Source organism: Ostrinia nubilalis, chromosome 1 (genome assembly GCF_963855985.1).
Source record: "Ostrinia nubilalis chromosome 1, ilOstNubi1.1, whole genome shotgun sequence".
NCBI lineage: Eukaryota > Metazoa > Arthropoda > Insecta > Lepidoptera > Crambidae > Ostrinia > Ostrinia nubilalis.
The window spans coordinates 15,126,044-15,150,362 of record NC_087088.1 but is presented as its reverse complement, the minus strand read 5'-3'; the positions used below and the strand labels follow the sequence as shown (position 1 = coordinate 15,150,362).

The window sequence follows — 24,319 nt, the reverse complement described above, 5'->3', positions numbered from 1 at the left end:
GCTGACAGGATTCTGTGGGGGAACCATCACTTTTTCCGCGTCAACTGCCCTAAGACCACCAGTAAGTAGAGTTACAATATAGCTGGTGGTAGAGGGCGGCGCCCTACACATGGAGCCGTATAATTGCGCTCGCTGCTTCTTCAACGGAGCGCCCGTGATCTCACGAGTCCTACTCGGCCACGCTGATAGGATTCTGTGGGGGAACCACCACTTCTTCCGCGTCAACTGCCCCAAGACAACCAGTAAGTTGAGTTAATTGCTAGCTAGTGGTCGAGGGCGGCGCCCTACACATGGAGCCGCTGAACGGCGCGCGCTGCTTCGTCAATGGAGCGCCTGTGATCTCAAGAGTCCTGCTCGGCCACGCTGACAGGATCTTGTGGGGGAACCACCACTTCTTCCGTGTTAACTGCCCCAAGACTACCAGTAAGTTGAGTTTATTGCTAGCTAGTGGTCGAGGGCGGCGCCCTACACATGGAGCCGCTGAATGGCGCACGTTGCTTCGTCAACGGAGTTCCCGTGATCTCAAGAGTCCTGCTAGGTCACGCTGACAGGATTCTGTGGGGGAACCATCACTTCTTCCGCGTCAACTGCCCTAGAGTTTTCTTCAGCCAAAATGACAGAAAGTGTCAATAGTAGATGATATGTTCAACAGGACATCCTTTTCCACCATTATTCCACAAAAGAGCTACGCGAATTCAAATTCATTAATTAATTTTTCATGAAATTTCATTAATTATCCACTAAATCTTATTAACATTTACCTGGAGTCCTGCAATACAGGGCTGCCCTACATTAGGCTCCAGTCACACCATTCTCTGTTCCTTCATATGTATGTTTAATTCTAATTGTAACTTTAAATGTAATGTATAAGCCCTATAAGGTGAGAAAATAACCAATTTTTTTTATTATTATTATTTTACGCTAGTTTATAAAATCTGGAGATCTTTTTTTAACACACACTCTATTTCAAATACTAGAAACAAGCAAAAAAAGTGTGCCTGTTCAAAAAAAAGAGTATCCCAAAAGGCCCTTCCTCAACTTAGATAAATACTCACGGTATTTTTGGAACACCCTGTATAACATCCATCAATACCAGTATCATAAGCTCTATCTCTTTCTCCCAGCGACCGCAGCATCAGAGCCGCAGACTCCCGCGCAGCCGATCGACTATAACTTCGCGCGCGACGAGATCATGCTCAATGAGCTCAGCAACGACCCCATACAGACCGCCATCTCGCGGCTGGAGAAACAGCATGAGGAGGACAAACAAGGTACGAACTATACTCAACATCAAATAAACCGCACCTTCCGCGACGCGAACTTTAACGATTTTCTTCTGACACAATCATGGTACCCCAACAATATTGGTGTTATTTGAAAGCCCAATAAATATCCTTAAAGAAAAACACATTTAATTTCTTAATAAATGATTAACATATACTACCATAAATGTGACTTGAAAAAATACCTCACTTTGGGCCCACCTATGGGATCAATTAGACCAATTTTTATGGTTATAAAACCAAATAATGATTTCACGTATCCTCTTTAACAGATGGATAGCAATTAAACCCAACTTAACAGTTTTATAGCCATAAAAGTTGGCTCTAGCGTAACTACCTATTTTTTGAAGAAGTGACTCTGGATCCTTGTAAAGACACATTTTTGGGGTAAAAACCTTTCCTTTAATGAAATGAAGGTTAGAACTAGGCTTTTAAATGGTATTAATATTGGTGGGAAGTGGGGATGCATACGTTTGAAAATGCTTGTTGCGGGAGGTGCGATTTATTTGACGTCGAGTGTAGATAGATACTCTTATATCTGTCATTAAAAAAAGTTTTTTTCAAAATTTTATTTTATCGTTTGGTCTGCGTGATTAATATACGTACCTCCACAAAATTACAGCTCCCTAGTGCCAATAGTTTCCAAGCAAAACCTCGGACAGACAGACATATCGAAACTATAAGGGTTCCTTGTCAGGACTACGAAACCCTAAAAACTAGTGTGATGTGATTGCAACATTTGTCACATAATTATGTAGAATTTAATTAGGGTAAAGAATCACTCACAAAATACAAAGATCTCTTAATAGCTTGTAGATTTTGAAGGTGTAGCTCTGCCAGCGTATTTTCGCTGATTAATTAGTTGACTGTAAATTCGATAGAGTATTGCCGACCATGTTTTAGAAAAACTGAATCAATCGTGTATCCTAGGATTAACTACCTTTTTCTTTCTCTTTCAGTTGCTTTGGAAAAACAACGGCAAGAATATGAAAGGCAGTTCCAGCAACTGAGAAATATTCTATCACCGTCAACACCATATCCACCGTACTCGTACGATCCATTGAAATTAGGTAAGTAATTTTACTAAATACCATTACCAAACTAATAGTAAGTACTACTTTAAAATTACTAGCTTTTCCCGCGGCATTGCTCTCGTGACTTTCACGTACCTATTTGGACCCCCATTTCAATCCCTTAAGGGGTGCATTTTGGGAAATGTCTTTCTTAGTCATATAACAATCTGCGTGTCTTTCAATGCAAACCGTTCAGGTTTGAGCTGTCTACTGATACATTATTCAGTCAGTAACGATTGTCTTTTATTGTACACAAATATTAAGACTAAAATTAATTGACTTGTCCTGTAGGTAAAATGACAGCCTGTACCCCTACCACCGCGGCTCGCGTGGAACGCTGGGCAGCGGAGCGCGACGACACCTTCAAGCGGTCTCTGGGCCGACTCAAGGCAGACATATTGCGAGCCAACGCGCTTGTACAAGAAGCCAACTTCTTGGCTGAAGAGATGCGGAGGAACACCAGGTTCAGCGTCACACTGCAGATACCGCCGCAGAATCTGAGCCCGAATAGGAAGGTTAGTGTCGAATAGTCTAGTTTGTGTAGGACATATTCTTTGTCAAGGTGCTCGTGCAGGAGGCCAACTTCCTAGCTGAAGAGATGCGGAGGAACACCATGTTCAGCGTCACACTGCAGATACCGCCGCAGAATCTGAGTCCGAATAGGAAGGTTAGTGTCGAATAGTCTAGTTTGTGTAGGACATTCTTTGTCAAGGTGCTCGTGCAGGAGGCCAACTTCCTAGCTGAAGAGATGCGGAGGAACATCAGGTTCAGCGTCACACTGCAGATCCCGCCGCAGAACTTGGGCCCGAATAGGAAGGTGAGCGATGAACAAAGACATCATCAATTGTTTGTCAAGGAGATCTTTCTCGTTAATGCAATGGGTACAATAAAGTTACTTCTTGTCTGAAGAGATGAGGATGAACACCAGATTCAGCTGAACATAGGCCTCCCTCAATGCTTTCCATGTTGCCCGGTTGGTAGCGGCCTGCGTCCAGCGCCTTCCTGCTACCTTTATGATGTCGTCGGTCCACCTTGTGGGTGGACGTCCCACGCTGCGTTTTCCTGTACGCGGCCTCCACTCCAGAACTTTGCTGCCCCATCGGCCGTCAGTTCTGCGTACTATGTGCCCTGCCCATTGCCATTTCAGCTTGCTAATCCGTCGGGCTATGTCAGTGACTTAAATTCGTTTAACCTTCGGAAGGCAACAGGGGTGACCAGTCACCCCACTAGTTCAAAAAAGTCTTCATACGTTTAGTTGCAGTTGTTGTGTCTTTCTGTCGTTTGGTCTATTCTCTAATTGGAGGGAGCGCATGCGTCAACATATCGCGTTAGGTTCCTGTTTTTGATATTTTGACACTGCTGGGGTGACTCATCACCCCTGTTGCCTTTTACGTATACTTTATTTTTTCGTGTTGCTAAAGTAAATGGTTGGTTTTGGAGTAAAAATGGCTTTGTTTTCGGATGATCAAATCGAAAAATACTTTCATGGACTTGCTGATGTCAATTCCTATGATAAACGCTGCTCAGATGATAATAAGATTTCTAAAATTGAAGACAATAATCTCAGTTCAGTCGGAGGAGGAATACTTTATTTCCAATAGCGAAAATTGTTACGACGATGACGTTCTACTAGCACAATTCAAACAAAATGTGCTACTATGTAAGAACAGACATGTTTGGTCTTCTTGGTTTCATCACCTTGAAGTCAAACACCTCGACGAAATATAGTAACTCTTGTGAGAGATGCGAGAATTATAGAGCAATTACACATGGCATTCTAAATATGAACTAGGGACCTCCTGAGGGTGCACCTTCAGCAAAGTTATAGAAGCAGGCAAGGTGAGAGCTGTGTCAAAGAAAACTGAACAAAAAAATTATGACATCTCGTATAAAATGTCAACTACCCGCATGCCCTGAAAATCGAAAAGACATTTGCTTTAACTGTGCTTTATGTTAAAAATTAATTTATAAAAAATATATAAACTGTTAAATGAAAGCATTTTTAGTTTTATAATGAAACAAAGTAATAGATCTAATCATTAATAAGTTTGATTTTTCATTACAAAGCTATTTTATTTCAAATTATATTTGTGGGGTGACTGGTCACCCCTGTTGCCTTTTACGTATATAAAAAAAGTGTTGCCTGCCGAAGGTTAAGAATCTCCTCATTTCTGATTCGATCTCATAAAGAAACACCGAGCATAGCACGAATAAAATACGAGATAAAAATAATGTTTCTTTTTTTTACAGCGGGGCGCTTTCGTGTCCGAACCAGCTATAATGGTCAAGCGGCCAGGTCGAGGCGGGCAGGTGTGGTCGATGGAGAAGCTTGACAACAAGCTGGTGGACATGCGCGACATGTACGACGACTGGCGCCGCCGCCAGCAGAGGGCGCCCGACGCAGAGGTCGAGGAGGTACGCTCATACACTTGCAGAGGACGCTTGTGTCAAACCCGGCTGTAATGGCAGAGTAAATACAAATGAGTAGGTCATCTTCATAGAAACGCCCGAGCGCGGTTTGTATGTGAGCGCGCCAATACGTATGCGGCGCGCACGCACACACTGACAAAATTTAGCGTGGATTAGCGGTGAGGTGCGCTAATTGGCGCCGTATTGGCGCGCGCTCACATAAAAGCCGCGCTCGGTGCGTTTCTATGAAGATGACATACTCATTTGTATTTACTCTGGTAATGGTGAGGCGGGCAAGTGTGGTCGATGGAGAAGCTGGACAACAAACTAGTAGACATGCGCGACATGTACGACGACTGGCGCCGCCGCCAGCAGAGGGCGCCCGACGCAGAGGTCGAGGAGGTACGCTCATACACTTCCAGGGGACGCTTGTGTCAGATCCAGCTAAAGCCCGGTCTGTGAGCACGTAGAATTTTGTCCAATGACCCCAAGCTACCCATCCTTATCTTTCGCGCGTAATTATATTGCTGTCGCGACTGGGCGACGGGCGCCCGCAGTGAGTGTGCGAGCGCGACAGCAACATAATTACGCGCGAGTGATAAGGATGGGTAGCTTTTGGTCATTGGACAAAATTCTACGTGCTCGCAGACCAGACTATATAATGGTCAAGCGGCCGGGGCGCGGCGGTACACACAGTCAGGATTTCGCTTCGCATCGCTCGCACGGTACGGACGTGCGCTCCACCTCGCCCGCCCGCTCGCATGCGCTGCGCTCCGAGTTCCTCGAGCTTATCGCCTTCGCTCTGCGAGTCTTGTTTCTGTGGTGTTTTGTCACAATTACGTGGCTTGCCCGCGGCTGCGCTTGGGATACCTAACGGTGATAACGAACAAGCGTAGTTAAACGCCTTTCTAAAGGCGGTTCGGTTCGATTGGGAGCGACCGACAGTGCCTTTTTCAAGGCGCTGAAATTTCCTGCCGCCGCCGGTATATTAGGCTGTGAACCTTGGCCTCCTGGAAGGCACGTTTGAGAGGGTGAGGCGTTCCTCCTCGCCCTTGAGACACTCGGTTTCACAGTCTTTTCACTGCCGGGCGTGACCCCCCCTACCCCACCCTACTTTCCATCCCTGAAGGAGCGTATCCCTGGTTGTTTTTGCGACCGGGGCCCTCCTGAAGGACTGTTAGGAGTAGGTACTCACCCTACGTCGCGGCGTTGCTACGTTGCGGCGTAGTTACATTGGTTAGGGCACACTTTTCCGACACACCCCGCTCGGTTTACACCGACTGTGCGGGACTTACACACCGCTATAACCACCGAGTTTCTTGCCGGCTCTTCTCGGTGGTTGCGACTTGCGAACCGGTGTAGATTCACGCGTCGCGAATCTCAACTCCATGCCATGGACACGGAGGAACTCTTAAAGTTCCTCCGGGCCACTCACCCGGAGGTCCTCTCCGGGTTTAAAGCCCACATACGGGCAAAGACCCTCGCAAGCTCCGTCTATGAGGAGCCTGCTTCCCCTTCATGTCCCGAGGACGCCATGTGCGATCCGAACTCGGCCCCGCTACCAATCCCGCTCACGAACGACCACTCTATTATCATAGAGCACCAATCCCATGCCCCCAGTAGGGACATGGAGTGCGATGTTCCCGTCTCGGACGCCGACGACGATGGCTTCACCACCGTCAGTCGTTCGAAGAGGACCCGCAAATCCGCGGCCTCTCCCCCTCCTTCCCCCCCTGCGAAGGCGCTGAAGGCCAACTCGGGCCTCTCTCAGCCCTCGCAATCTTCCCAGCCCTCCGGCTCGCGGTCGAGCACCGGACGGACTGCCAGAGTCCCCCCGGTCTTTGTCCAGGACAAGGCGTCCTGGAACAAGATTTCCGGGGCGCTCAAGGAGCGCCACATCAATTTCTCGCACGCTAAGTCGTGCAATGTAGGCATTAAGGTGTCCTTGTCCACTTCGGACGAGCACCGAGCCCTAACCCGCTTCCTAGATGAGAACCGTATCGGTTATCATACTTTCCCCCGTGAGGAGGAAAGGGAGCTGCGGGTTGTTATCCGTGGCATTCCCAAGGAGCTAGACTCTGCCTCCATCTTGGCCGACCTCAAGGCCCAAAATTTACCCGTCAAACAGGTTCATCGGCTGTACAGGACTCGTACACGCGAGCCATTTGACCTTGTCCAAGTAGTCTTGGACTATTCCAACGAAGCGAAATCGATTTTCAATCTAAAAACGGTTTGCTTCATCTCCGGGCTCAAAGTTGAGCCACCCCGAAAGCGCGGCGCTCCCGGCCAGTGCCACCGCTGTCAACATTACGGACACGCGGCCCGTAATTGTCACGCCCGTCCTAGGTGCGTCAAGTGCCTAGGCGATCACGGCACAGCCGACTGTGTCCGTGACAAGGCACACACACAGCCACCGAACCACCGAGCTGCATACTGTGTGGTAGCCAGGGTCATCCTGCGAATTATCGCGGTTGTCCCCGGGCCCCACGCACTCAGCCGCGTGCCCCCATCCCCTCTGCCCCCAGGCAGATCAATGCTACTCGCAACTTTGCGGTAGCAAGTGAGGCTCCTAGCCTCCGCCCCAACTGGCCCAATGCTTGGGCTAGGCCTCTGGCCTACACCCAGGCTGCCAGCCTTACTCCCGCACCCGCCCAGACAGCTGTGGCCCCACCCGCGCCCCAGCAGGCTCCTCAACCCCACCCAGCCCCTAAGGCTATGCCAAAGGCACCTACCCATCAGGCGCCTAACCCTAGTCCCTCTGCCCCTAAGGCACCGGCCCACAAAGTCCCGGCCCCTCAGGCCAAGCCCCAGCCTACACACTCACCTGCGGCTGACATTAAATTGGTCAGAGACTTCTTTGGCCAAATTAATGTCGGCGAGATGTTTGTGATCGCCGCAAAACTGCGCGCGACTAATGGCGAAGGCAACATCATGGATAGGTTATCTATCCTCGCCGAACACGTAGACTTTTGCTACGCTATCTCCTCTTTCCACGCTCCGTAATGGCTAATCCCACCGCTAGGATCAAACCCCGGTCAATCACCTTAGCTTTTTTCAACGCTAACGGTCTTAGACAGCAGAAGGACGAGGTTACTCAGTTCCTTACCGACCACCAGGTCGACATCTTTCTGGTTCAAGAGACCCTCCTAACACCCTCTATTCGCAATCCTAGGATAGCGAACTACAATATCATTAGACACGATAGGCCCACACGTGGCGGCGGCACGCTTATTTACTATAAGCGTTCTCTGCACTGTGCTTTAGTCGATCCCCCTTCTCTCTCTAACCTAGAAGTCTCCCTTTGTCGGCTAGCCATGACTGGACACGAGCCCATTCTCATCGGCTCGGTTTACCTCTCCCCGAACAAGACTCCCTTAAGGAGCGACTTTGAGGCCCTGTTTGCTATGAATAGTGCAGTCATTCTTGGCGGCGACTTTAATAGCAAACACACCCATTGGGGTTGCGTAACATCCACTGCCAACGGCATGATGCTAAGCGAACTCTCTGAGGAACTCATTTTTGATATCTTAGTCCCTATGACGCCCACTCACTATCCTTACAATGTCGAGCATCGGCCCGACATTCTTGACATGGCAATTCTAAAGAATATAGGCCTCCGCCTACACTCTATAGAAACCATGCACGCGCTCACTTCTGACCATCGCCCGGTCGTACTCCAACTAGGCTCTCCTGAGTCTACACCCACTATGAAGACAGTTGTGGACTGGGACAAACTCAAGGTAAAACTTGGGAACTGTCAGAGCCCACAACTGTCCTCAATCCCCGACGATATAGTTTCGCCTCACGAAACTATTAACGCGATCGATGCGCTCACTAGTCACATCTCGGTCGCCATCGGCGACTCGTCTAGGCAAGTGCCTGCGATAGCTAACCGCCGTCTCAGGTTGCCGGACGACGCGCGAGAGCTATTGAGGGCAAAGAACGCAGCCACTCGCGATTACGACGCTTATCCAACCGAGGAAAACAGAGCCCGCCTACGTTCCTTACAGCGCGCTGTCAAGGCTCGTATCGCGGAACTCCGTAACAATCAGTGGGATGATCTACTTAAAGAAATCTCGCCATCTCACCAAGCCTATTGGAAGTTGACGAGAGCCTTTAAGTCCGACACCGTAGCGTCCACGCCACCGCTTTTACGTCCCGATCAAACGCTTGCGTTTGACGACGACGCCAAAGCCGAATGTCTAGCCGACAGTTTAGAAGCACAGTGCTCCCCCAGTTCCCTCCCAGTAGACTCTGCCCACCTCCGCATGGTGGACAGCGAAGTCGAACGTAGAGCCGCCCTCCCTCCGACCACAACCCTAGACCCGACCAACGTCGACGAGGTGCGAACGATAATCAAAGGTTTCCGTCCCAACAAAGCTCCCGGCCCGGACCGTATCTCTAATAGAGTCTTACACGCCCTGCCCGCCCCCCTAGTATACCTCTTAGTTGCTATTTTCAACGCGGCCATGTCTCACTGCATCTTTCCCGACGCGTGGAAAGAGGCAGAAGTCATTGGCATCCCGAAGCCCGGTAAGAAACTGGCTGACCCCACAAGCTACAGACCCATCAGTCTCTTAAAGACCATGGGTAAGTTATACGAACGTATAATTGTTTCTCGATTAAGAGATTATGTTTTTTCTAATAATCTCTTAATAAACGAACAGTTTGGCTTCCGAGCCTCACATTCCTGCGTACAACAGGTGCACCGCTTAACGGAGCACATACTTAGCGGCCTCACTGCTAAGCCACCCGTAGGGACAGGAGTGCTATTCTTCGACGTAGCGAAGGCATTCGATAAAGTCTGGCACAATGGCTTGATTTACAAGCTTTACGAACTCGGTGTGCCGGACAGTCTCGTGCACATCTTACGTGACTTTTTATCGAATCGCACCTTTCGTTACCGAGTAGATGGCCCCCTCTCCTCCCCCCGCCCCATAAGAGCCGGTTCCCCAGGGCTCCGTGCTCTCGCCCATCCTCTTTTCATTGTACGTCAATGACATCCCCAAATATCCGCATACGGATTTAGCCCTCTTTGCGGACGACACCGCACTCTACAAGTCCGGACGTAATCGGAATTACGTCATCTTGGCGCTCCAACGCGCAGTCACACAATTAGGCGAATGGTTCAGGAAGTGGCGTATCGAGGTAAATCCCGAAAAAAGTGCAGCAGTGTACTTTTCTAGGGCTTTGTCTGCGAAACGTCCTCCGGTTCGCACTCGTCGTAATGTCCCCACCCATCTCACCTTATTTGACCAAACTATTCCTTGGAAAAGTGAGGCCAAATACTTAGGTGTCACCCTCGACCAGAGATTAACGTTCGCTCCGCACCTCAGACGCGTCTTGAGCCGTGCAAACCACTACATCCACCGACTCTACCACCTAGTTGGAAGGAAAAGTAAATTGTCACTTAGAAATAAGTTGACAATTTACAAAACCTGCATCCGTCCAGTGTTGACTTACGCCAGTCCGGTGTTTGCTCACACTTCCTGCACAGACCTTAAGAAATTCCAGACCCTCCAAAACAAATTCTTACGCCGAGCCGCGGATGCCCCGTGGTTCGTGCGTAATACGAATCTCCATAGAGATTTCGAGATCCCATCGATTGATCACTTTATGAAAGAAGCCTCTCGCCGCTACTTTGATAAAGCGATCAACCACAAGAACCCTCTTATCGTTAGCGCCGCCACGTATACACCCCAGAAAGATGTCGCTGCCAAATACCGACGACCTAGGCATGTCCTAGACGACCCGGACGATCCTATTACCGAATTTCTGAACACAGACATCACTGCCTTAAGCACGCCAACTACTCCACAACACAGTAGCTCGTTACACCGTACTCGCCGGCGAGTACGAGGCCCTGCCTTCCATTTCGGACGGTACAGACATGTACCGGGCCGGTTCTCCCCAATCCGTCCCCCGGACACGGCCTGAGCCGAGGTCCGAGCCTACCGTGGCGCCCTCAGGCCGCGTCTGTAGTCCCCCTCGATCGGGCCCACTAGAGTGAGCCCGCCGTAGGCTGGACTTTGGTCCAACACCGCGGTGGGCAACCCTCTAGTTGGGTTCGCCACTGATCGAGCGCCTTATGCGCTCGATACGGCCCGATCGCGAACGTCGGTCTGCGACCGACGATCGCCAAACGGCTAGAGTACCTTCTGTACTCGCCACTCTGCCCGGTGAAGTTGGAAAAGCTCTTCAAGCTACCAGCGCGCGTCCCTTCAAAAAAAAAAAAAAAAAAAGGCGCGGCGGTCAAGTGTGGTCGATGGAGAAGCTTGACAACAAACTGGTGGACATGCGCGATATGTACGACGACTGGCGCCGCCGCCAGCAGAGGGCGCCCGACGCAGAGGTCGAGGAGGTACGCTCATACACTTTCAGAGGGCGCCTGTGTCAGATCCAGCTAAAGCCCGGTCTGTGAGCACGTAGAATTTTGTCCAATGACCACAAGCTACCCATCCTTATCTCTCGCGCGTAATTATATTGCTGTCGCAACTGAGCGACGGGCGCCCGCAGTGAGTGTGCGAGCGCGACAGCAACATAATTACGCGCGAGCGATAAGGATGGGTAGCTAGGGGTCATTGGACAAAATTCTACGTGCTCGCAGACCAGACTATATAATGGTCAAGCGGACGGGGCGCGGCGGGCAGGTGTGGTCGATGGAGAAGCTTGACAACAAACTGGTGGACATGCGCGACATGTACGACGACTGGCGTCGCCGCCAGCAGAGGGCGCCCGACGCTGAGGTCGAGGAGGTACGCTCATACACTTCCAGAGGGCGCTTGTGTCAGACCCGGCTGTAATGGCAGAGTAAATACAAATGAGTAGGTCATCTTCATAGAAACGCCCGAGCGCGGTTTGTATATGAGCGCGCCAATACGTATGCGGCGCGCACGCACACACTGACAAAATTTAGCGAGGATTAGCGGTGAGGGAGCGCTAATTGGCGCCGTATTGGGGCGCGCTCACATACAAACTGCGCTCGGTGCGTTTCTATGAAGATAACCTACTCATTTGTATTTACTCTGGTAATGGTCAAGCGGACGGGGCGCGGCGGGCAGATGTGGTCGATGGAGAAGCTGGACAACAAGCTGGTGGACATGCGCGACATGTACGACGACTGGCGCCGCCGCCAGCAGAGGGCGCCCGACGCAGAGGTCGAGGAGGTACTCTCTTCTTCTTTGTCACTACACTCTTGCCAGAGTGGTCGTGGTCGCCGTGGAATCCGTCGCCATTCCTCCCGCACTGCAGCCTTTCTTGTGCACTCGTGGAGGTATTCAGACTCATATATTTCCAGGGGGCGCCTGTGTCAGAGTCGGCTGATAAAGATGAAGTGGCCGGGGATCATAGTTCGTTTCAGCCAAATGACGTCCACTGCTAGACAAAGGCCTCCATCAAGGATTTCCACAACAATGTGCAAAATTGTGCAATGCCCGCGTCCAGGTTTTTCCCGGGACCTTCGCCAGGTCGTCAGTCCATCTAGTGAGAGGCCTGCCCACACTACGTCTTCTGTAGTCGCCACTAGAGAGCATCTTCATATTTTTAATAGGATTTTGCAACATAAATGAAAAGTCAACTATCCTGACGAATGTATTCAGATCTTTTATTATAAGCATTCTGTTTAAAATGACAAATAAAGTTGATAAGAAGACCATTATTTCACAGATCGACAATATTTCACAGGAACCAAATGAGAAAGCGATCGATCCGTTCTACGAGTCGCAGGAGAACCACAACCTCATCGGAGTCGCCAATGTGTTCCTTGAGGCACTCTTTCATGACGTGACTCTGGACTACCACACACCCATCATCAGCCAGCAAGGAGAGGTGGCCGGGAGACTACAGGTACAACAAGATCCTAATAATAAATATAACAGATTCCACTGATTCGTCACTTATAGTCCAGTCATTTAAGCTTAAATTAGGTAAGAATCTCGGAATTCGAGATACCCAGCTGTAAGTCTGTAAATACTTGTATATTGACACCCTAAAAGTTGTCTCAAAACCTACATATGGTAGGGTGTAAGCAACTATTAAATTTTAAGGTCAAAGGTCACAAAAATCGGTTTTTTGCGCTTTTTTTGGAAATATCTCATTTCCTATGGGTTTTTTGCTATTTGTATTTATTATCAATATTGTAGAATACTAAATTATCTACAAATTTTGTTTAAAAAAATTTTTTATACGGTGAACCGTTTTCGATATAGAGGGCGGAGAGCGCGCGGTCACTGCATCACTTCAGGTCAACTTAAGTGGTTTAGGTTTTTCATACAAAAGGATTTTCCCGCTAATTCCCGTGGGAATTTCGGTAATTACTTGTTGTAAATAAGCTTTAAGTTTACTAAGGTACCTACATGCCAAATTTCAAGCGTCTAACTTCCGTTAAGCGTTTAGATTTTTCATACAAAAGGATTAATGTTCCTTATAGAAACAAAAACTACTCGACGGATTTTAACGAAACTTGGTACAATTATTCTTCATACACCTGGGCAGGTTATAGTATACTTAGGAATTCCCACGGGAACAGGAATTAGCGGGAAAATCCTTTTGTATGAAAAATCTAAACGCTTAACGGAAGTTAGACGCTTGAAATTTGGCATGTAGGTACCTTAGTAAACTCAAAGCTTAGTTACAACAAGGAATTCCCGAAATTCCCACAGGAATTAGCGGGAAAATCCTTTTGTATGAAAAATCTAAACCGCTTAAGTAGACCTGAAGTGATGCAGTGACCGCGCGCTCTCCGCCCTCTATCTCGAAAACGGTTCACCGTATAAAAAAAGTTTTTAAACAAAATTTGTAGAGAATTTAGTATTCTACAATATTGATAATAAATACAAATAGCAAAAAACCCATAGGAAATGAGATATTTCTAAAAAAAGCGCAAAAAACCGATTTTTGTGACCGTTGACCTTGAAATTTAATAGTTGCTTACACCCTACCATATGTAGGTTTTGAGACAACTTTTAGGGTGTCAATATACACGTATTTACAGACTTACAGCTGGGTATCTCGAATTCCGAGGTGAACTTACTATAATGACTGGACTATTATACTATAGTCAGCCAACTTAGAGGTGATAATGATTGAACACTAAATAGCCCGAGAGTCAAACACTGCCTTCTCTCAGAATTGGCGTATCATTGATTAATCAAAATTTATGATATACGGTTTCACGCACCATTTGTCGCGCCACGAAACTGCAAAACTGTAATTTTATATCTCGCATCACATACCTACTAAATAATTAGGTCAATGAAAATGTATTAACACAACAATTTGTTTTTTTTTTGTTGCTAGGTGGAATTGAGTCGAGTGTCCGGCCAGTTCCCTCAAGACAGAATTTGTGAGGCAGCATCAGACAGCTCCGGTGATATGCGAGACGACGATGACCCTGCTGATCCTGCCACTCAACAAGTAAGTCGCTTTTCGTTGAATGTTGAAATTTAAAAAAACCGGCCAAGTGCGAGTCGGGCTCGCACACCGAGGGTTCCGCCGTACAAACGTAGCGGTTTACAATTTATGACGTATTAAATCAAATTACTTACTTGATTCCGTTGCGAGTAGTGGCGAATTTCAAATTATGCGGTATGATTATTTTTTATTTATTTATTTTTCCTATATTTGCATTATAGGATAGGCGTTTTGAATTTTTGCGTTGATTTAGAATTTCTCACAGTTTAGAGGCAATTAGATTTAAGAAGTGTTTGATATGAATTTCAACTTTAATATCTCTACGCGTTCATGTGAAAAAGGGTAGGTAGTAAGTTTATAATTATTAAAAAAATATTTTATGTCATGTAAGCAAAAATAATATTTTAAATTTTATATAACTTCAAATTTATCATTTTCGCAATTTTTCCTTTATCTGTACTATATAACGTTGCTTCGTGCCGAATTTCAAGATTCTGAGTTCACAGGAAGTACCTTGTAGGTTTTGATTCCCTAGCGTGTGACGGAAATTCGTCTAAGGTGTCGGTATAAACTGCTGTATCTTTTGATCGCGTTAACTTAGAAGTTTGATTTTTTTACTTCTTAAAGGGACAATAGATCTAGGTTTTTGGTATAAATTTCAATTTGATACCTTTATTCGTTCGTGAGAAATAAGGTAGTAAGTTTCATTTTATTAAAATATTTTTATTATATTATATAACTAAAAAAATGTAATTTTCGCAATTTTTCCTATATTTGCATTATATGACAATGCTTTATGCCAAATTTCAAGATTCTGAGTTTACGGGAAGTATCCTGTAGGTTTTGATTCCTTTGCGAGTGTCGAAAATTTGTTGAAAATATCGACATAATCGGCTGTATCTTTTGATTGGCTTGGCTTAGAAGTTTGATATTTTCACAGCTTAAAGGAACAATAGACCTGAGTATTTCATGTGAATTTCAGCTTGATACGTTCACGCGTTCTTGAGATAAAGGGTCTTGACAGACGGACGGACAGACGGACAACAAAGTGATCCTATAAGGGTTCCGTTTTTTCCTTTTGAGGTACGGAACCCTAAAAATGAGACAGAATAGTACTTAGTTTACTTTAGTTAGTGCAGAAGGGGTTAACAGTCGTAATAATAAAACAAATCTCACCAAGAAGTCTGGTTGCCAACATAAAAATTAATTAAATTAGAGTTGCCATATCAAAAATAAAACAGTATTTTTTTATTTGGCTTACAAAACTGGGTACAATCAAATGTCATGCAAAACTGGGTACAATCAAATATCACGAAAATTTTAGTTGTTTTCGTATACAAATCAGTAATAATGTATGTTTATGGTGTATTTAATTCTATGTCTTGCTACATTAGGTCACAATCCGCGTGGTGATCAAGCAAGCGACCGGCTTGCCGCCGTCGCTCTCGCACTTCGTGTTCTGCCAGTACTCGCTATGTGGCGGCGAGCCGGTGGTGGTCCCGCCGCATGTCAGTGCTGATACGCCGCCACCGCCACCCGCCTCGCCGAGGCATCAACCACAAGCGACCTTCCGCTTTGACCACCGTCAGGATTTTACGCTGCCGTTGACTGAGGAGTTCATCGAGCACTGTGCCGGTAGGTGCTGCTGTCTCACTCTAATAGACTACTGCTGCCTTCCTCGGACAGTGCCGATACGCCGCCATCGCGGCACCACCGCCTGCGTCTCCGCGTCACTAACCCCAAGCGCCCTTCTGCTTCGACCACCACCAGGACTTCACGCTACAGCTTACTGAAGAGTTCATCGAGAATTGCGCAGGTAGGTTTCACTCTAACAGACAGCTGCTGTTTCCCTCGGACATCCCAAATTTGTCTGGATCGGTTGATTATTCAAAAGGACCGCCTACCACTTGATTTTGTCCGCGGTCAAATTTTTTATTTCAATAAATATTGAAATATAAGTGTTTTATTGAAATATTTTTCCTCCAGAGGGCGCCCTCTCCATCGAAGTGTGGGGCCACCGCTCCGCCGGTTTCAGCCGCGGGCGCGGCAACTGGGAGGTGGAACAACAGCAATTGGCCAAGGCGCGCTCGCTGGCCGACCGCTGGGCCGAGCTCACGCGCAAGATCGAGCTCTGGGTCGAGATCCACGAGCTCAATGACCAGGGCGAGTACGCTCCAGTAGAGGTTAGTGTTTGCCTTATAACATGTACTAAAGAAATACAACTGGGAGGTGGAACAACAGCAGCTGGCCAAGGCGCGCTCGCTGGCCGACCGCTGGGCCGAGCTCACGCGCAAGATCGAGCTCTGGGTCGAGATCCACGAGCTCAATGACCAGGGCGAGTACGCTCCCGTTGAGGTTAGTGTTTACCTTATAACATGTACTAAAGAAATACAACTGGGAGGTGGAGCAGCAGCAATTGGCCAAGGCGCGCTCGCTGGCCGACCGCTGGGCCGAGCTCACGCGCAAGATCGAGCTCTGGGTCGAGATCCACGAGCTCAATGACCAGGGCGAATACGCGCCAGTAGAGGTTAGTGTTCTACCTTGTCATGTACTACTAAAGAAATACAACTGGGAGGTGGAACAACAGCAGCTGGCCAAGGCGCGCTCGCTGGCCGACCGCTGGGCCGAGCTCACGCGCAAGATCGAGCTCTGGGTCGAGATCCACGAGCTCAATGACCAGGGCGAGTACGCGCCGGTTGAGGTTAGTGTTCTACCTTGTCATGTACTAAGGAATACAACTGGGAGGTGGAGCAGCAGCAGCTGGCCAAGGCACGCTCGCTGGCCGACCGCTGGGCCGAGCTCACGCGCAAGATCGAGCTCTGGGTCGAGATCCACGAGCTCAATGACCAGGGCGAGTACGCTCCAGTAGAGGTTAGTATTTTACCTTATTATTATGTCGTGTACTAAAGAAATACAACTGGGAGGTGGAGCAGCAGCAGCTGGCCAAGGCGCGCTCGCTGGCCGACCGCTGGGCCGAGCTCACGCGCAAGATCGAGCTCTGGGTCGAGATCCACGAGCTCAATGACCAGGGCGAGTACGCGCCTGTTGAGGTTAGTGTTTGACCTTATGTCATGTACTAAGGAATACAACTGGGAGGTGGAGCAGCAGCAGCTGGCCAAGGCACGCTCGCTGGCCGACCGCTGGGCCGAGCTCACGCGCAAGATCGAGCTCTGGGTCGAGATCCACGAGCTCAATGACCAGGGCGAGTACGCTCCAGTAGAGGTTAGTATTTTACCTTATTATTATGTCGTGTACTAAAGAAATACAACTGGGAGGTGGAGCAGCAGCAGCTGGCCAAGGCGCGCTCGCTGGCCGACCGCTGGGCCGAGCTCACGCGCAAGATCGAGCTCTGGGTCGAGATCCACGAGCTCAATGACCAGGGCGAGTACGCGCCTGTTGAGGTTAGTGTTTGACCTTATGTCATGTACTAAGGAATACAACTGGGAGGTGGAGCAGCAGCAGCTGGCCAAGGCACGCTCGCTGGCCGACCGCTGGGCCGAGCTCACGCGCAAGATCGAGCTCTGGGTCGAGATCCACGAGCTCAATGACCAGGGCGAGTAGATACGCGCCCGTTGAGGTTAGTGTTTTATGTTACATGTTGTGGATGATTTGTAATTTCTTACCTAAAAACCTATAAATAAGGGCTGTCGGTTTACCATCTATCATCAGATTTACCATTTGCTAAGTACAAGAATATGGTTATAAAGACAGACATGGGAGGCATTGTCATCTAAAACGACGAAGGTTACAAAGAATAAACACTACTGTGAATATTTTTTTTTATTCAGATATCATAATTGTCAATTTAGTGCTACGTAGTGCGTACAGCCCCTAGACAACACGCACTTTTTGATCGAATCGTAAAATCAAATCCGTCAAAACTCCATACAAAAAAGGGGCTTTTCGACCACTTTTCGACTGGTTTGCGATTATAATTTGCACTTTGTCTAGACCCACTGGTCCTGAGAAATTTGTATGAGATTGCGTTCACTACGCACCGAAGAATTATGAAGTCTATATTATGCATCTTCTCAGTTTGAATTGAATCGTTAAATGAATGTAAATGACAATTAAAGTAATAATTTTGCATGCCTAAAGGTGGAAGATGGAGATACCTACTTGAAAAATTGTAACACCTACTGATGTAAACCCATTTTCGCAAAATAAATGATTTGATTTGATTTGTTAATTTGACGGCTGCATGCGCAAGTGACCCAGCGCAGTGACAGTGACATACTACGTCCGTCATAACTATAAAATCAATACGAAACTGAACTCTAAATCCATCTCCCCAATGCACAGGTGAGCCAGCGCAGCGATATGCTGACCGGCGGCGTGTACCAACTACGGCAGGGGCAGCAGCGGCGCGTGGGCGTGCGCGTGCGGCCGGCGCACAACTCCGGCACGCTGCCCATCATCTGCCAGCACATCGTCAGCGTCGAGGTCGGCTCCGTGTCCGTCAGGTGCGTGACGTCAGAAGTAGATAGCCCGCTGGTGACGTCATGCTTACAGGCTGCGTGTACCAACTACGGCAGGGGCAGCAGCGGCGCGTGGGCGTGCGCGTGCGGCCGGCGCACAACTCCGGCACGCTGCCCATCATCTGCCAGCACATCGTCAGCGTCGAGGTCGGCTCCGTGTCCGTCAGGTGCGTGACGTCAGAAGTAGATAGCCCGCTGGTGACGTCATGCTTACAGGCGGCGTGTACCAACTACGGCAGGGGCAGCAGCGGCGCGTGGGCGTGCGCGTGCGGCCGGCGCACAACTCCGGCACGCTGCCCATCATCTGCCAGCACATCGTCAGCGTCGAGGTCGGCTCCGTGTCCGTCAGGTGCGTGACGTCAGAAGTAGATAGCCCGCTGGTGACGTCATGCTTACAGGCGGCGTGTACCAACTACGGCAGGGGCAGCAGCGGCGCGTGCGGCCGGCGCACAACTCCGGCACGCTGCCCATCATCTGCCAGCACATCGTCAGCGTCGAATTCGGCTCCGTGTCCGTCAGGTGCGTGACGTCAGAAGTAGATAGCCCGCTGGTGACGTCATGCTTACAGGCGGCGTGTACCAACTACGGCAGGGGCAGCAGCGGCGCGTGCGGCCGGCGCACAACTCCGGCACGCTGCCCATCATCTGCCAGCACATCGTCAGCGTCGAGGTCGGCTCCGTGTCCGTCAGGTGCGTGACGTCAGAAGTAGATAGCCCGCTGGTGACGTCATGCTTACAGGCTGCGTGTACCAACTACGGCAGGGGCAGCAGCGGCGCGTGGGCGTGCGCGTGCGGCCGGCGCACAACTCCGGCACGCTGCCCATCATCTGCCAGCACATCGTCAGCGTCGAGGTCGGCTCCGTGTCCGTCAGGTGCGTGACGTCAGAAGTAGATAGCCCGCTGGTGACGTCATGCTTACAGGCGGCGTGTACCAACTACGGCAGGGGCAGCAGCGGCGCGTGGGCGTGCGCGTGCGGCCGGCCCACAACTCCGGCACGCTGCCCATCATCTGCCAGCACATCGTCAGCGTCGAGGTCGGCTCCGTGTCCGTCAGGTGCGTGACGTCAGAAGTAGATAGCCCGCTGGTGACGTCATGCTTACAGGCGGCGTGTACCAACTACGGCAGGGGCAGCAGCGGCGCGTGCGGCCGGCGCACAACTCCGGCACGCTGCCCATCATCTGCCAGCACATCGTCAGCGTCGAATTCGGCTCCGTGTCCGTCAGGTGCGTGACGTCAGAAGTAGATAGCCCGCTGGTGACGTCATGCTTACAGGCGGCGTGTACCAACTACGGCAGGGGCAGCAGCGGCGCGTGCGGCCGGCGCACAACTCCGGCACGCTGCCCATCATCTGCCAGCACATCGTCAGCGTCGAGGTCGGCTCCGTGTCCGTCAGGTGCGTGACGTCAGAAGTAGATAGCCCGCTGGTGACGTCATGCTTACAGGCTGCGTGTACCAACTACGGCAGGGGCAGCAGCGGCGCGTGGGCGTGCGCGTGCGGCCGGCGCACAACTCCGGCACGCTGCCCATCATCTGCCAGCACATCGTCAGCGTCGAGGTCGGCTCCGTGTCCGTCAGGTGCGTGACGTCAGAAGTAGATAGCCCGCCGCCGGCGTCATGGGCACAGGAGGAGTTTATGAACACCTGCCCTTCTCTTAGCCTGCGTTTCCACCAGACATGTGCGAGGATGCGCCCTAGTGGAAACGCAACCTAATAGGCCTCGAACATCAGATACAGGGGGTGTGTGGTGGCGTCAAAAGAGGCCGCAACGGCGCAGCACGTGTCCTGCGTGCCTCTCGCTGGAGGCTGATGGTTGTTGGTTTGAGGTTGCGCATTAAGCGAGCCAAATAACGAGCAGGGAACAAAAAAAAAGCACCACTAGATATGGGGGTGTTTGGTGGCCGTTAGAGGGGGACCCGTGCGCATGCATGTGTTCACGCACGCCGTTAGCGTTGGTACTAACTCGCATGAAGCCAGTCGCCGCTTGCTCTGACAGAGCGAGCCAGTCTGAAACGGAGCTACGAAAGAATGTCCTGGACAATAACTCGCAGTTCCATCCCAAAGACTTTGAAGAACACCGTCAGGTTTTAGTGAGTAGACAGGCGGCGTGTACCAACTACGGCAGGGGCAGCAGCGGCGCGTGGGCGTGCGCGTGCGGCCGGCGCACAACTCCGGCACGCTGCCCATCATCTGCCAGCACATCGTCAGCGTCGAGGTCGGCTCCGTGTCCGTCAGGTGCGTGACGTCAGAAGTAGATAGCCCGCTGGTGACGTCATGCTTACAGGCGGCGTGTACCAACTACGGCAGGGGCAGCAGCGGCGCGTGGGCGTGCGCGTGCGGCCGGCGCACAACTCCGGCACGCTGCCCATCATCTGCCAGCACATCGTCAGCGTCGAGGTCGGCTCCGTGTCCGTCAGGTGCGTGACGTCAGAAGTAGATAGCCCGCTGGTGACGTCATGCTTACAGGCGGCGTGTACCAACTACGGCAGGGGCAGCAGCGGCGCGTGGGCGTGCGCGTGCGGCCGGCGCACAACTCCGGCACGCTGCCCATCATCTGCCAGCACATCGTCAGCGTCGAGGTCGGCTCCGTGTCCGTCAGGTGCGTGACGTCAGAAGTAGACATCCCGCTGGTGACGTCATGCTTACAGGCGGCGTGTACCAACTACGGCAGGGGCAGCAGCGGCGCGTGGGCGTGCGCGTGCGGCCGGCGCACAACTCCGGCACGCTGCCCATCATCTGCCAGCACATCGTCAGCGTCGAGGTCGGCTCCGTGTCCGTCAGGTGCGTGACGTCAGAAGTAGATAGCCCGCCGCCGACGTCATGGGCACAGGAGGAGTTTATGACCTTCACCTGCCCCTTCCTAAGGCTGCGTTTCCACCAGAGACGTGCGAGGATGCGCTCTGGAGAAAACGCAACCTAATAGGCCTCGGACATCAGATACAGGGGATGTGTGATGTCGTCAAAAGACGCCGCAACGGCGCAGCACGTGTCCTGCATGCCTCTCGCTGGAGGCTGATGGTTGTTGGTTTGGGGTTGCGCATTAAGCGAGCCGAATGCCGAGCAGGGAACAAAAAAAAGCACCACTAGATATGGGGGTGTTTGGTGGCCGTTAAAGAAGGACCCGTGGGCAAGCCAGTGTTCACGCGCGCCGTTAGCGCAGGTACTAACTCGCCTGAAGCCAGTCGCCGCTTGCTCTGACAGAGCGAGCCAGTCTGAGACGGAGCTACGAAAGAATGTCCTGGACAATAGCTCGCAGTTCCATCCCAAAGACTTTGAAGAACACCGTCAGGTTTTAGTGAGTAGACTGGCGGCGTGTACCTACTACGGCAGGGGCAGCAGCGGCGCGTGGGCGTGCGCGTGCGGCCGGCGCACAACTCCGGCACGCTGCCCATCATCTGCCAGCACATCGTCAGCGTCGAGGTCGGCCCCGTGTCCGTCAGGTGCGTGACGTCAGAAGTAGACAGCCCGCTGGTGACGTCATGCTTACAGGCTGCGTGTACCAACTACGGCAGGGGCAGCAGCGGCGCGTGGGCGTGCGCGTGCGGCCGGCGCACAACTCCGGCACGCTGCCCATCATCTGCCAGCACATCGTCAGCGTCGAGGTCGGCTCCGTGTCCGTCAGGTGCGTGACGTCAGAAGTAGATAGCCCGCTGGTGACGTCATGCTTACAGGCGGCGTGTACCAACTACGGCAGGGGCAGCAGCGGCGCGTGCGGCCGGCGCACAACTCCGGCACGCTGCCCATCATCTGCCAGCACATCGTCAGCGTCGAGGTCGGCTCCGTGTCCGTCAGGTGCGTGACGTCAGAAGTAGATAGCCCGCTGGTGACGTCATGCTTACAGGCGGCGTGTACCAACTACGGCAGGGGCAGCAGCGGCGCGTGGGCGTGCGCGTGCGGCCGGCGCACAACTCCGGCACGCTGCCCATCATCTGCCAGCACATCGTCAGCGTCGAGGTCGGCTCCGTGTCCGTCAGGTGCGTGACGTCAGAAGTAGATAGCCCGCTGGTGACGTCATGCTTACAGGCGGCGTGTACCAACTACGGCAGGGGCAGCAGCGGCGCGTGCGGCCGGCGCACAACTCCGGCACGCTGCCCATCATCTGCCAGCACATCGTCAGCGTCGAGGTCGGCTCCGTGTCCGTCAGGTGCGTGACGTCAGAAGTAGATAGCCCGCTGGTGACGTCATGCTTACAGGCGGCGTGTACCAACTACGGCAGGGGCAGCAGCGGCGCGTGGGCGTGCGCGTGCGGCCGGCCCACAACTCCGGCACGCTGCCCATCATCTGCCAGCACATCGTCAGCGTCGAGGTCGGCTCCGTGTCCGTCAGGTGCGTGACGTCAGAAGTAGATAGCCCGCCGCCGACGTCATGGGCACAGGATGAGTTTATGACCTCCACCTGCCCCTTTCTTAGCCTGCGTTTCCACCAGACATGTGCGAGGATGCGCCCTAGTGGAAACGCAACCTAATAGGCCTCGGACATCAGATACAGGGGGTGTGTGGTGGCGTCAAAAGAGGCCGCAACGGCGCAGCACGTCCTACGTGCCTCTCGCTGGAGGTTGATGGTTGTTGGTTTGGGGTTGCGCATTAAGCGAGCCGAATGCCGAGCAGGGAACAAAAAAAAGCACCACTAGATATGGGGGTGTTTGGTGGCCGTTAGAGAGGGACCCGTGCGCATGCCTGTGTTCACGCGCGCCGTTAGCGGAGGTACTAACTCGCCTGAAGCCAGTCGCCGCTTGCTCTGACAGAGCGAGCCAGTCTGAGACGGAGCTACGAAAGAATGTCCTGGACAATAGCTCGCAGTTCCATCCCAAAGACTTTGAAGAACACCGTCAGGTTTTAGTGGGTAGACCCTGCAGTGACATGCTGACCGGCGGCGTGTACCAACTACGGCAGGGGCAGCAGCGGCGCGTGGGCGTGCGCGTGCGGCCGGCGCACAACTCCGGCACGCTGCCCATCATCTGCCAGCACATCGTCAGCGTCGAGGTCGGCTCCGTGTCCGTCAGGTGCGTGACGTCAGAAGTAGATAGCCCGCGCCGCCGGCGTCATGGGCACAGGAGGAGTTTATGACTTCCAACTGTCCCTTTCTTAGCCTGCGTTTCCACCAGAGATGTGTGTGGATGCGTAGCTGGGGATGTTTGTAAAAAACCAATAGAATCGCTTCATTTACCGAGGCGAGGTATATGATGCGATTCTATTGGTTCTTTACGCATCCTCGCACATCTCTGGTGGAAACGCAACCTAATAGGTCACGGCCATCAGATACAGGGGTGTCTGTGTGGCATCTAAAGAGGCCACGACGGCGCAGAACGTGTCTTGTGTGCCGCTCGCTGGAGGCTGAAGGTGTAACGACGCCTTCCTTGGTTTGAGCCTGCGCATTAAGCGAGCTGAATGCTGAGCAGGGAACGAAAAAACACCTCTAGTTTGGTGGCCGTTAAAGGAGGACCCGTGCGTATGCATGTGTTCACGCGCGCCGTTAGCGTAGGTACTAACTCGCCTGAAGCCAGTCGCCGCTTGCTCTGACAGAGCGAGCCAGTCTGAGACGGAGCTACGAAAGAATGTCCTGGACAATAGCTCGCAGTTCCATCCCAAAGACTTTGAAGAACACCGTCAGGTTTTAGTGGGTAGACCCTGCAGTGACATGCTGACCGGCGGCGTGTACCAACTACGGC

General features: G+C 51.4%; 1 protein-coding gene across 1 annotated transcript in view; it reads left to right on the top strand.

Annotated features, from left to right (window-relative positions):
• The window catches only part of LOC135073913 (kinesin-like protein KIF13B), a 196,967-nt gene that overhangs the window by 144,647 nt on the left and 28,001 nt on the right, over nucleotides 1-24,319 (top strand). Inside the window, exons 12-21 of the mRNA XM_063968167.1 lie at nucleotides 1,125-1,271; nucleotides 2,243-2,353; nucleotides 2,648-2,871; nucleotides 4,607-4,747; nucleotides 12,063-12,098; nucleotides 12,431-12,610; nucleotides 14,063-14,179; nucleotides 15,571-15,811; nucleotides 16,163-16,359; nucleotides 18,479-18,639. Coding sequence (XP_063824237.1) covers nucleotides 1,125-1,271; nucleotides 2,243-2,353; nucleotides 2,648-2,871; nucleotides 4,607-4,747; nucleotides 12,063-12,098; nucleotides 12,431-12,610; nucleotides 14,063-14,179; nucleotides 15,571-15,811; nucleotides 16,163-16,359; nucleotides 18,479-18,639 — 1,555 coding nt within the window. The remainder of the gene's footprint in view (nucleotides 1-1,124; nucleotides 1,272-2,242; nucleotides 2,354-2,647; nucleotides 2,872-4,606; nucleotides 4,748-12,062; nucleotides 12,099-12,430; nucleotides 12,611-14,062; nucleotides 14,180-15,570; nucleotides 15,812-16,162; nucleotides 16,360-18,478; nucleotides 18,640-24,319) is intronic.